The sequence below is a fragment of the Uloborus diversus genome, chromosome 3, assembly GCF_026930045.1.
Source record: "Uloborus diversus isolate 005 chromosome 3, Udiv.v.3.1, whole genome shotgun sequence".
NCBI lineage: Eukaryota > Metazoa > Arthropoda > Arachnida > Araneae > Uloboridae > Uloborus > Uloborus diversus.
In genome coordinates, this window is record NC_072733.1 from 27,036,933 (window position 1) to 27,050,508 (window position 13,576).

The following is a 13,576-nucleotide window of genomic DNA, read 5'->3' on the forward strand; positions in this document are numbered from 1 at the left end:
CGTACACCATCCGAGCTCCTCGTCTTCTTATTTCTAGAAGTTCAGAATGCGCCTAATAGCTGATTCCCGAATGTACTATTTTCTTGAGTCAGACAACATTGTCAACAGTTGTTATTCAGGATGAGCGAAATATGCATTATTTGAGAGAACTTTGAAAAGTATCAAATCTTAGATGGTTGCTTACTTCCTTCTCCCTTTATTTGCATTCAAAGTGATTTGATAACCTCTGATAATGTCCTCATATGTTGGAAGAAATAAAGCATCAGGAGGAGACAAATCTTTTCCAGGTCCAAATAGAAGACTACTTGTGTTTGCTCGCGTTACTTTCTTTTTCGCACGTTTCTCCATAACAGTCGTGTTGTATACCAAAACAAAGATTATAATGCAATGACATTCGAAATTTCGGTTTAAAACGATCTGCAGTGAACAATCGAATGCACAGAATTTTGTTCTGACTGAAACGCAGAGAACAGCTGGCCGGGAATCTTTTCTTTCCCTAAAGATGGACATTGGACACAAGAGAGGACCCCTTTAATTGCTTAATTGCTAACATAGTTTTGGCGGGCAAGAGGCTGAGAAAAAGAAGAATATTTGCGTTCAATTCATTGGTCAGTTTAAAGGACTTCAGAGGATTCACCTTTTTTTAATACTCAAGTTCTCTATTTGTCAAACATATATAAAATAGTTATAAATTAATCTTAGGAAATATAGAAGCAGTTGAGCGCCGTTAATTATCCAGGAGAAACAATTGGAACCAAAGATTTAAAAATTAGTACCTTGTGTAACTATTTTTTATTTGAGTGTGTTCATTTTTTAAAATTGGCGTACAAATGTCGCATAAAATTGTTTGAATTTTCACTGTTTTTTCTAAGTAACGTATCGCGTAACATTTCAGTATTTACTTATTTCAAAACTACTTTTTAAATTTTTTTTTTTTTTTCCATGTTTCAGTCTTAAAGGAGCGTAGCTAAATATTCTACGAAATGTATAAAAATCTTTGAGGATTTCAACTAATTCACTGACAGATACTTCTAATGTTTGCTGAAACTAGCTTCAAACTTTTATTTTTGAAATTCAGTTTTTCAAGGTCAAATAGCGCCGGCTAAATATTAAACAAATTTCGCGAAATTTTTTCTGGGTAATAACGGGCCCATATAGCAACTTTTCCGCACTATCCAAAAACAGATTTCCAAAAAAAGTTTTTTCGGCCCACCCTACTAAACATGCATCATAGTTTTCATAAATATTTGATAATTTTTCTTAAATATCTCGCAATAACAAGAGAAAAAAAAGGACTTGACCCACTTTCAAAAATAAGAGGCTTATATCGTAATATGATGGATCAATATCTGAGCAGAGTGAAATTTTGGTGCTGTCCCCTAGGAAGGAAAATCCGTCAAGAAATGCTAACAACTATATGAGCAAAATGTGAAAATGTGCGTGAGTGCAAGAATAAGGTCGTTGTTACCAAACTGAAAAGCGAAACTTATCCTAAGTTACAGAAATATTTTCAACACTTTGATAATATTTGATAGTATTTTATATCACACTAAATAAGAAAGAAGTTGTGTATACAAACGACATTTTAATAGTTCACTTATACTTTACTATCTGAAAAAAAAAAAAAAAAAAGATGATCTTTCTATAACCAATGCATAACGGTGAGTTTTTTTTTTTTTTTTTTTTTTTTGACAGGGAAAACAATAAATCTGATGTTCGATACAATTTACAATATTCCTAACATTGACTACGAGGCAAGAAATCAATAAATTAAATAGGAAACAAGCAAATATTTTTGAATTAATTTTCAGCGATAGAGAGAAAACGATTGTTTTTTTTTTAGATTCCTCTTTCTTTTTCCTTCTCAGTTTTATGTTGAAGATCTAACAGCTCAACCCATGAAATTCTTTTTAATGATTTATTTAAAATTTTCATCCCATTTTTAATCATAGATCCGAGATCTTGGTCAAATTTAAACTTAGAAATAAACAAATAAACTAATACATAAGTAAAATAAATATAAATAAAAAAAACAAAGCTGTTATAAGGTGTCACTATGGGTCATAAGGCGTAAGGACAAGAGCTACACGAGTTATATTCACAATTTGTATAGATTAATTTATTTTATTTATTTGTTATTTTTATTATTACCAGCTCTGTAAAACAGTATAGATATTTTGTAAGAATTATCATTGCATTGTGATATAGCTTTATAAAAATATTTATGTCACTAACTCAGAAATTAGTCTTGTTCGGTTCCGAATTTTTAACATTATTTACCATCATAAAAATATTTTATTGTAAATAAGTAGTTCATAGTAAACAAATAAAACTACTAAGCATACTGTGTAAATTTTTTTTCTGACGAAAAGAGATCAGACACATCCGAGATTTTTTTATAGCATACAGAAAATTGGAATCAACCATGCATAACAGGTGAGATGGATTTAAAAAAATTTTTATTTTAATGGAAATCCCAGCAAGTACAACGTGGCAAAAAAAAAAAAAAAAAAAGATGAAAAATGACTGGAAAAAACGTGTTCTCAGTTGTGATGTTTATTGGTGAGGGTTTAATAACTAAACGGTAGGGGAAGATGCTGTACCCAAGGACGGTTGTGCCTACGGACGTTGGTCGGGAAATTGGTCGAGAGAGATCCTAATTGGGGTCCAACGTGTGTGTCACAGCCCTCTCCAGTACCCCAGGAAGTTTCAACGCCAGCAAACAAACATTTAAGATTCTATCACCTATTTTCTTGGTTTTAGAAAGGTCTAAGTGAAAAAACAAAAAGATCAGCAATTTCTCTTTTTTTTTTCGTCCGTCGTGGATTGTATTATTCGTTTTTGATGTAGGTATCATGATTCCCTATATTTTGAAGGTTTTGTTTCTGGTCTTTAATGTTGTAAAACTGTGGTCCTGTCGATGTGACTGCCTTGCAAAACCAAAATGGCATACCTTTGTACTCAATGTCACAGAACCATGTGTACCCACGGACAGCAATTTTTAGTCTCCTTGGGTCACACATGAGTCTTCTTACAACGTGAAGTACCTCAAAATAGTGCCTTGTCATCAACGTCCGAAATTTGCTTTCAACAATGATGATGAATTTGAAGTAGGGCTTGAAGTTATAGTGTTAAAGTAACCCCCCACCTGTTGTAGGACCTACAGGCCGTAAATCCCACCTGTTTTCATTTGAAGTCAACTTTTCTAGATTTTTGTTTGTTTAATCTAAACTGAGTTTTTTGTGGTGGGTTAATTTTGGTTAAAGGTTTCAATTTGCATATAAATTGAAGTTGTTATGTAGATACATAGAGAGCCATGCTATCATGAATCTAGTTATTTTTTTGTTTAAAAACATATTAATTATACATAACTTCATTAACTCTCTTAAGACAAAAAACTTTTTTATAAAGAGTTCACAGATGTTAAAGATTAAGGAAAATTAAAAAAAGGGAAAAAAAACTTCGATTAATTTTCAAAGTTTAATTTCTGTTGGAGATTTTATTTAATGTTATTTTCAATGGATGTTTGAAGTATTTCAATACAAAATGGCTTATGAAAATGTATTGAGTATAATTGAGTTCCTCAGACCTATTTATATATTTTTTTTTTATATGTCCATGGGAACAAAGGCACCTGTCCGCGGGGTGAACGGGTTGTTGTACCCACGGACATGAAAGATGGTTTTTAAGAAAAAAAAACAGGTTGAAAGCTTTGAGATTTTCACCTGACAAAATTAGCCAAATTATATGATAAGTTGTAGATTCTGCCAGAAATTTTTTCCGATCGATTATTCATTCCCAGAGACCAGCAAAAATTGAAAAGTAAATTTTGTCCGTGAGTACAGCAGCTTCCCCTATCATATTCACTATGAAGTGAAACATCACATATTAAATTATACAGATGAAGATAAAAAAAATTTTACCGTGAGCTCATTTAAGGATACACAGCTTTTTTTTTTTGTTTTTTCACATATTATCTTTGAAAAAACTTGGATAAAAAGTACTAATCAACTACGGTGGCTGAAAGTTTAAAAATCCATATCCAGGGTGGCGACAGGAACTGTGAAAAAAAGTTCCCTGAATTTCCCTGATTTCCCTGTTCAAGTTCACCAAACTTCCCTGATTTACGTTACCAATGATAATGATTTTCTTTCTTTGCTCTACTTGAAATCCATTGTATGTTTGTATAAAACGCAGTATTTTAAACGTTTTAAGTTGTGTAAAGTTGTTGAACTAAAGATATATTTTAAAAAAATGCTACTTTTTTAATAAATGTTCAAAAAAAATATCAAGTTAATTTTTTTGGAAAAAAAAAAACCCTACAAAACAGTATATTAAATTTTTCTACATGGAAAAATTATAGAAAATTTCTAAAAAAATATTTTACTTCCAGGAACCATTTAGCATAAGAATTTTAAGAAACTATTAAAATCACTCTTAAAAACATTTGTGTATTTATGATAGAACTAAAAAGTAATTGAATTTATTTTGAACTAAATTTTCAAACAGTATAATAATTGTTGCAAGAATAACAAGTAATAGTGAAAAAATAGAAGTAATGTAGGTATTCTTATATAACTAATAGACATATTTATGCAAAACAGATGAAACCATTTGACATCCATTCAAAAAGAGCTTTTCTCTAATCAAGACATAGGTTTTAATGAATGAATACAGCATTTTAACAATAAAAAATAAAGATATTTACTTAAGTACACAAGTTAACTCTATTTCAAATGATTTTAGTATGTAACGAAAAAAATCTTAGATTGCTTTTTTAACAAAAAACTTTGAAATGCAAGGAAAAAAAAAGAAAAACAAAAAAAAAGTAATTTATTAATTTCAAAATATATAAAAGAAGACTACAACTTGGTTATAAATTAAAAGAATCATTTAAGTCTGAAGAAAAGAAAACCTTTATAATCTGCGGCGACAACAAATAGTATAATGGCAAAAAACAAAGTATTTTTACTGAAAGTTCAATTTTAGCAATTAAAATCGCGAAGAAGTAATAATTTTTAAGCTTTTATCGGTATTAATTCAAAAACCAAAGATTTCTTCTTGAAATCGTAATTACAGTAGGCTAATTACTTCAAGACAATGGAATAAAGGCAAAGGAGCTAAGGCATTAATAAAGGCTTCCTCTTTGCCTGTATGGTTGTTTATTTTACGTAGCATTGAAAGCATGAAAAGAAATTTCAAGCTAGGTAAAATAAGCAACTTAACAGACACTAAAGCAATCTTAGGAAGTTCATCCTGTGGTTAATAAGTAAGATTCAATACTTTGATGTTGTGGAAAAAAGATGCACCAATATGCGGCAGTGTATAATCGCACCTCATTAATTTTACTTTTTTTTGAACAGATAATTGGCGAAAAATGCGTAGGGAATTAGAGTACTTAATTTTGTAACGCAAAAAAAAAAAAAAAAAAAAAAAAAAAAAAAAACTTCATAAAATCAATTTTCCCTGATTTTTTGTTATTTTTTCAAAATTCCCTGATATTTCCCTGATTTCTCCCTGATTAATAAAGTTCCCTGACTTTTTTCATCAATCTGTTCACCTGTGCTATTGCATTTCATAAGTTTAAACAATGGGGGGGGGGGGATATATGTGAAGTATCAAGAAGTAAAGGGGTAAAAGTGCCAAACCAAAATTCTAAATATCTCTAATGCAAATGGTAGAGAAACTCTCATCTGTTTTGGGGCAAGAGTAATACAGCCCTAGAAGAGCAAGAATAATATATATATATATAACCCTATACAGCATAATTAAAAAAAAATCAAAGATAGCCTGCTTACAGTTTGAGCTTTGCACCAATTTTGCTCAAAACTAAAAAGTTCAAATTACATCCCTTTACTTCTCACTGCCGCATATATATTTCAAATAAAAGAATTGAAATGTGCAACGCATCACTCAGCCAAATTTACGTAACATTCCTTGCGAACATAAAATGCAGAAAATTAAACAATTAAGATTTCTCGATTTCTGAATAGGGGAATATTATAGTAAAGTACATTTGAGATAGTGAGAAGCAAAAGGATGTAAGTCGAACTCTTAAAGTTTTGAATAAAACACGTACTAAGTTCAAACCCCTCATTGAAAAGTTTTTCTAAATCATTCTGTATAGCAGCACTTACCAGGGCTACTACTACTATCTCTTGCTCCAGAACAGATGAAAGTTTCTTCTCAGATTTGTACTAGCCATTTCTAAATGTTTAATTTTAGGACTTACACCCCTTTACTTCTTGTTGTTTCATTTATTATGTATGCCAATCAACTTACGCCTGCTCCTGCGTATGCAGATGCTGCACGAGCTCATCTCGCTTATTCACAATGTGCACGAGTTCTTCCAGTAAAAGCTTTTCTCGAGCCTTATCTGCTTCCGTTTTCTGCCAATCTGCAAGCAAACAAGAAACAAAATAAATAAACAAATAACGTAAGAGACATTTGTCGTTAACACGCCATTCGAAAGAAATGTGGCGTATTACACCCATTAAAATCAGAGCTACTAGCGGGAGAAAAGAAACAAAACACGACGCCGAATTATTTCATAAAATCTCTCGATATAATAATAGCTAAAAAGCGAAGGAAGAAAAAGAGAAGGAACTATAAACACGATTTAAAACTAATTGGATACTGGGCCTAAGATGCTAACAAGCAATAATGCATTATTTTACAAAAGCTGAATTGCTGCTCTTTAACTGCTATTAAAACAAGAAGTGAAAAATGAAAGAAAGAAACAAGATACGATTACTGATTAAGAGAGAGAGTGAGCGAGAGAAATGCGCCAAATTCACGAATAATGAGCTTCTTACACGAAAAGTCAAACAATTAATATTTGTAAAACAATATCAATGCCCCTTCTATGTATTGGAACGTGCACGGAAATGAAATAGCTGGAGCATGCGAAGGAGAAAACGCTAGATCGTTTATTAGATTTCGAAAATACTTACAAATTAAAGATGCGAAACAATTCGGTGTAATTCTTTAAGATTCATTATCTGGTGATTTTAATCAATAAACGAGGGGAAAACAGCGCTTTGATTGGTTTTGGTGTTTTCTTTTTAAATGCGTTTGACTGAAAACAAAGGGAATTTTTTTTTTTTTTTAATTTAAAACTAGAAATAAAAGTACTTTATTGATTATTTCTTTTGTAAAAAAAAAAAAAAAAAGTACAAAATAGAGTAAACATTTCCATTTAAACCGAACCAAGGTATTTAAATAGAAAATAATTAGATACTCCATGATTAATCCCTGATACGAGCATTTTTCATAAACTATCCTTTGTTGACTATTTTTCTTAATACAGGCGATATTAATCGTAAATTCACAACTAAAATATTGTTAAAATGACTAGGAAATGTTACTACACAGGCTCAGCAACATTCTTTGTTCAAACATTAGAGTTTTCAGTTCTTACGCAAATTCTCTGGATTCCTCCCCCTTCCCACTTCCCCCCTATCATTTCTCCCCAACATACTGATTCAAGTACAATATCGTATTGAATAAACGTAGACAACAGACTTTTATAGTATTAGTTCTAAATTACCCATTTTTCCTCCAAAATTGTCTTTTCCCCCTTTAACTTTCTGCGAAACCCATTATTTAAACGCACTTTCAACCAATGTAGGGGAATGTGGGGCAAAATATGTATAGTTAAGATAACTTACTTTTTTCAATATGAACAAACTGGAAATTTGTTCTGACAATTACGGTACTTAAAGATCAATGTATTTTATAATAAAACTAGCATTGAAAATTTATTTTATAATTTTGGCAGTAAATTCGTATACCTCCAAAAAAAGATGGACATTTTTCACTTCTTTTTCCATGGGGCAAAGTGAAAAGAAAAGCTATTTTTCTAATTAAATATTTTCTATTCGATTATTATATTTGAAAAGATATTTTTGCTCAAATAAATTAGTAAATAAAAGAATGAATGAATGAATAAATAAGGAAATTATTAAACGAAGGAATTTAAAAGAAAAAAGTTATAAATGAATATGTAAGTGATTTGATAAAAGGTTGAATGAGTAAATGAAATGCACTATTTCAAATTGCCCCATCCACTTTGCCCCGCATGCACTTAACTGTACAAAACATTTAAAATACAAATAAGCTTAATATTAAACATATAAACATTGCACTGAATATTAGTAGATCTCAATTAATATTTAAAATGTTATTAACAAGATCTTTCTCATTTGATAATAACAAAAATAATTTTTGACTTACAACAAAATATTACAATTTGAGTATCAATTTTTGAAAATTGCTTGTATTATCATCTTCTTTTACTTTCGGAAGTAACTTTTTCATGGCTGTAATAGACTATATGTGTTACTTCATAGTTAAAATATTACTAGATAGGTGGCGCTAAAAGCAGAGTAATTATTTCACCATTTCACTTCGCCCCACATTCCCCTATATGAAAAACTGAAATGAGGTATAAATAATAGAATGAAGACATTTATGATCAGCCATAAATGGAAAACAACATGGGGAAGAGGGGGGGGGCATTCTGTATGAAAATGTTAGGCTAATAAAAGGTTTACGTCACTTTCAATGATTGATTGCACCTTCTAAATATTTTGGAAAAGCAGTTATAAAAAGAGTTTTTAGGGTTCTAAAACTAAATTCAACATCTATGTCAGAAGTAAATCACATCACTAAAATAGTGATGTACAGTGAAGCCTGTGTATAACGATACTGTCTATAACGATAACCTGTCTATAACAATATTTTTTTTTCGGTCCCAGCAAAATGTCAGCATGAATAATAAAACTGTCGATAACGATTATCTGTCTATTACGATATTTTTTTTTAGGTCCCAACAGTATCGTTGTAGACAGGTTTTACTGTATTAAAAAGGCATACATATGTTATCAAAGGAAAATTTTGAGAAAATGAGAAATAACTGCTAAACGATAAATTAATGAAAGATTGCAACTTTTTTGTCTTAATGGTTTTTAGATTTTTTTTGCTTATGTGAAGAAACATTATCATTATAATGACTTCATATTATATAGACATGTTTCCGACTTATTCCTCTTAATAAAATAAGCTCTTTTTAAGGAATGTAAAACCAGAAATTTATTTTATTAAGACATCATTTTACTGACGAAATTACGAGAAACAAAATGTTTTATAACATTATGATCACTTTATGAAAGGCTTAAAGGGAGAAAAAAAAACAACGGTAAAAATGTTTTCTATTTTTTTTTCTTCTCCCGCCAATAAAATGACATTTCTTCTGCGATGTAATTCTTTTAGAGATTTCAAAGAGTCAAGTACGGTATTCTTTGTTTTCAAAAATAAAGCAAAGTCCTGAAAAACTGTCAAGAAAAATCTTTCAAAAAGCTTTCTTGACAATATGACAAAAATGCAAGCAGTGAAAAAAAAAAAAAAAAAAAATTTAAATTTAGTTCATAATATGTTTTATGAAGCTGTTAACGAATGTTCAAAAATTCGCGTGGGACAAACGGATCCATTGAAGATTAGAATGCGGTAGAAACATAATCTTAACTCCTTACACTTTAATCCCAGATTTCTATTAAAACGGATTAGTATTGTTGAGGAACTTGTTTTAAAAAAAGGTCTAGCGGTATATGAGAAGAAATAAATACAGTTAAAACAATACTTCTTAGTTCGGCTTCTGAAATCTGATTAAAAATATTAGCGAAAAAATTTGGCTTTTTGAAATAGATAATGAAAGACAAGAATTTCATAAGGTAACAAAAAATAGTTCAAGTTTTGTGGCAATAATAATTTAAGAAAACGCCAGTTATTTTCTTTAAATGAATCGAAAATAGTCATAAAACAATTGTTTCAGAACGACGTTGCGAAGACGTGGAATTTTGTTACACAACAAAATGTATTTCGAATATTACAATTCAAAAATTAAATTCAAATAAACTGTCTAACACTCAAATTGAAGGAAAAGAAATTCCGAAGAATCGAATAAAAAGAACCAAAACAGAAATCAAAGCTTTATATTAACGCAGCGAAAGATATAGTTTGCTTTACGAAAACAACAGAAAACCTTTGTTTCAAAAGCTAAGAGACATATATTTCTGTTACAAAAGGAAAATTATACGAAACACTTAAAGCTACTTCAGAAGATATATACTCCAAAGCATTTGTGGAATAATTGACAAAACCAGAGCTGAAAAATTAAATTACTCATTGAAGGCAAACTAATTCAATGTGCAAAAGTCTTAATTTCTATTTCACCTCTAAATGTGCGTTTAACCGGTATTACTTCAGCTGGCCCTCTTAACCAAAGGAAAAGCACGAAACAATAAAACACGTCTCTAATCCGATGTAAGCTGATTAAAATCGGCTCGATTAGAAGAGAAAGGAAGAGAAAAGGCTACTCTAAACACATAACACTTCAAAAGGGAAGACCTAGTGGGAACAAACGAAAAATTAATACATTTTAAAAGGACCTTCTGGTGTATTTTTTCCCCTCCAGTACTACTTCCGATTTGAAACTTTTTTGCCTTCTGAGAGCGGTCCTTTTGATTAGGAACTGAAGGGGGAAGCATTTGCTAATTCGCATCAAAGAGTAGGACGGGGCCATTATCAAATTACCAAACGAGGCAACAAAGACGAGATGAATAGATGTCAAACCTCATTTCGCTTCTTTACTCCAGAAGTCAGAGGTTATCATCGAAGAGGGTCCCTAAGGGATGGGGGAGCTAAAAAACCTAAATGGAGCGACAAATCTATTCGCTGGAAAGAGCATCCTCAGATAGAACATATTTACCGGTGAGAGTAACTTATCTTTTTTCACCCGGAAGGCAAATAGTGTTAATATTTAAGGTCTGTTAGATTTCACTTTTGAAATTTTTGTTGGAAGATGAAAGAGAAAAGGGAAGTACTTTTAAAAGTTTTGCCTCACTAGGAAATGTACCATTTTGAGGATTAGGGCTTGCTTTTTTATTAACTCGGATGACCGTGATAGATAGGTGGTCTCGTGGATACTGGCGTTCTGTTTAGAAAAAGAGGACGAATATCAATTAGAATGGACAAATAAAACTACATTATCAATAACCACGTCCGTCATGGTTGAAAATAAAGCCAAAACCATGATCAAGATGTTTCGGGCAACAATCGATGGATATGCTTGTTGATGCTAACAGAATTTGTCGACCTTAATAAGTTCGGTATTGGACAAACGGACAAGAAGTGGCGTAAGCATCGACTAATATTTTTCAATAGTTAATTCTGATGTCGAAAATAAGTCCTTATGGCTATTTCTGAATTCTTGATTAGCCGTCAAAGAGTAGATATACTCAATGATGCTGATGACAATTTGTACAATCAATGACAAAAAAAAAAAAAAAAAAAAAAAAAAAAAAAAATGACAGCATCAATAACCTCGTTCTTGTGCAAAGATATGAACTTTGGTAATTGAGTACAAACATTGAAAACTATAGTAATTGTAAGCAAATTTAATCAAAATGTCTAAACAAAATATAATTATTTTACTGATGGATACCGCTAGATTCCGTGTTTAAAATTCAGAATTTTGTGAGCAGTCGTTTATATAGTTCGTATTTTCGCCTGCAACGGACAAAATTTCCTTCAAAAAAAAAAAAAAAAGAAAAGAAAAAAAAAAAGAAAAACACTGAATATTACATTGTTTTAAAAGATCTTTTCACAACCTAATTTTTTTTCTTGTAAAAATGTCTTTTTCAAAATAAAAAAAAATGTGTTATTAAAGGAAAATACTCTTTTAATCGAAGGATGGAAATCCACCTGCCGATCAGTCCTCCGTAGGAAAAGTGACACCCATGTACACAAGTGGGCATGTGCGCATTAAGTTATTTGCTTAGAACTTTAAGAAAAAATCATTTGAAATTTATGGCAGATTAATCACGGGAAAACATTTCCATTGCAATTCAAACTATTACAAAAGGTGATTTAGAAATAGAGAGGGATTCAATTGGCCTTCTAAAGTGATACAAATTAGACAGTGCGAAAGATAAACAATCCAAGAAAGGTATTAAATTTTAATTTGCACCCAACTCCAAACAAGATAGGATAAAGTCGTAATCACAAGTTTGTGTCACAATCCAATCGTCGCAACTAATAATTACAAGAGCATAGAAAACGCAACGGACTTTTCGATCAAAGATTTTCTGGTGGAACGAAACCACCGAGGATTTAACACAAGCGACTGAGCTTTCGAGAGTAATGCCTCCATTCATATCAGTTTCAATTTCGGACAAATTCGTTAACACTGCGCGTACTCAGCCGACATAGAATTCAAGAAGCGCAAAAGGGGCTCAACCCCCTCCCCTATCCGGAGATAAAACTGGGGAACGTGTGGGTGATCGAAACTTCGGCCAGATGGAAGGAGCTGTTAATGATGAGATTAAGCGGATAAATTAAGCGAGTCCCAGCAAATAATTCCATCGAGGATAACAATGGGTTGCTACGGTGGCTACCCGAAAGATTGGGAGGGTTGGTCCCCTAATCCCTCCTGCTCCACCATCCGAAACATGGTTGCCACATTTCAAATCCCGTATCCGGTGGTTAGACACAGATATACGCCAATGAAGAAGCCTTTTGAAAAGAACTGAGCGCCAAAAGCTATTAATAAGCAAACAAATCAGCACAGTTAATGAGAAGAGAAACAGCCAATTGAAAATTTGCAGTAAATAAACAGAGAATGAATTTGAATTTCCGAAAGTGTCCTCATTAAAAGACATGCGAGTATGTGTAACTGGTACATTGAAAATATGGCCAAATTAGATATCTCACTAGTCTTGCATATAGTATTCGGTGTCCAAGATTATTTTTATTTTGTTAAGATGAAGTAACATACGTGTAGTGACAATGCAGTTTGGTTGAAAAGAACATGACATATAAAGATTTAACCCCCACCCCCGACGATTTCTATTTGAAAAGATTTTTCTGAAAGGAAATGTTTCCAACTTGAACTTCCAAGTAGGCTATGAATGTCACTGAAAAAAGCGCAATATGTTTAACCTCCTATCAAGTTTAACGTGTAATATGCATTCTAGCAGCCACCTTATTTTGATGTTGTATCAATTCAGTGTTCGTACTTTACTTGCCCGTCATTTTAGCACATCGGCGAATGAATTTAGCAGTTGGGGCAGGTGCAGCTTTCACGTGTTTGCATTCGTCTTATACAAAACCACTTTACTTTTTTTTTTTCAAATTTAATAATAAATCATAGGAAAAAGCTTAACGTGTCTTGAAAATAAAGTTAAAAAAGGTCAAAAATAGATTTAATAACTTACTCATCCTTGAAAATAAAATTAAAATAAATAAAAGTAGGGTTATGAGAAGGGAAAACGTATGTCTGTCGGTAGGACTGATTTGTCTGTTTCCGCTTTATAACTAAGGAGAGAAACATCCGATTTGCACAAAACATTTTCTGTTCGACAGAACTCAGGCAGAATACTTCATTCCTAGAGTTTATTCTTTGATTTGAAACTTTTTTCGTTCAATTTAGATTTTTTAAGTACCAAAAAGAAAATTGAAGAAGTAAACGGCGGATTTGCGTCGTACAAACACAGGAAAAAGCTCTAGCACATTAAAA

The 13,576-nt window shown here is 31.6% G+C and overlaps 1 protein-coding gene across 1 annotated transcript in view; it reads right to left on the reverse strand.

Moving 5' to 3' along the window:
• Positions 1 to 6,278: 6,278 nt before the first annotated feature.
• The window catches only part of LOC129218296 (EH domain-binding protein 1-like), a 200,683-nt gene continuing 193,385 nt past the window's right edge, over positions 6,279 to 13,576 (reverse strand). Inside the window, exon 19 of the mRNA XM_054852529.1 lies at positions 6,279 to 6,397. Coding sequence (XP_054708504.1) covers positions 6,279 to 6,397 — 119 coding nt within the window. The remainder of the gene's footprint in view (positions 6,398 to 13,576) is intronic.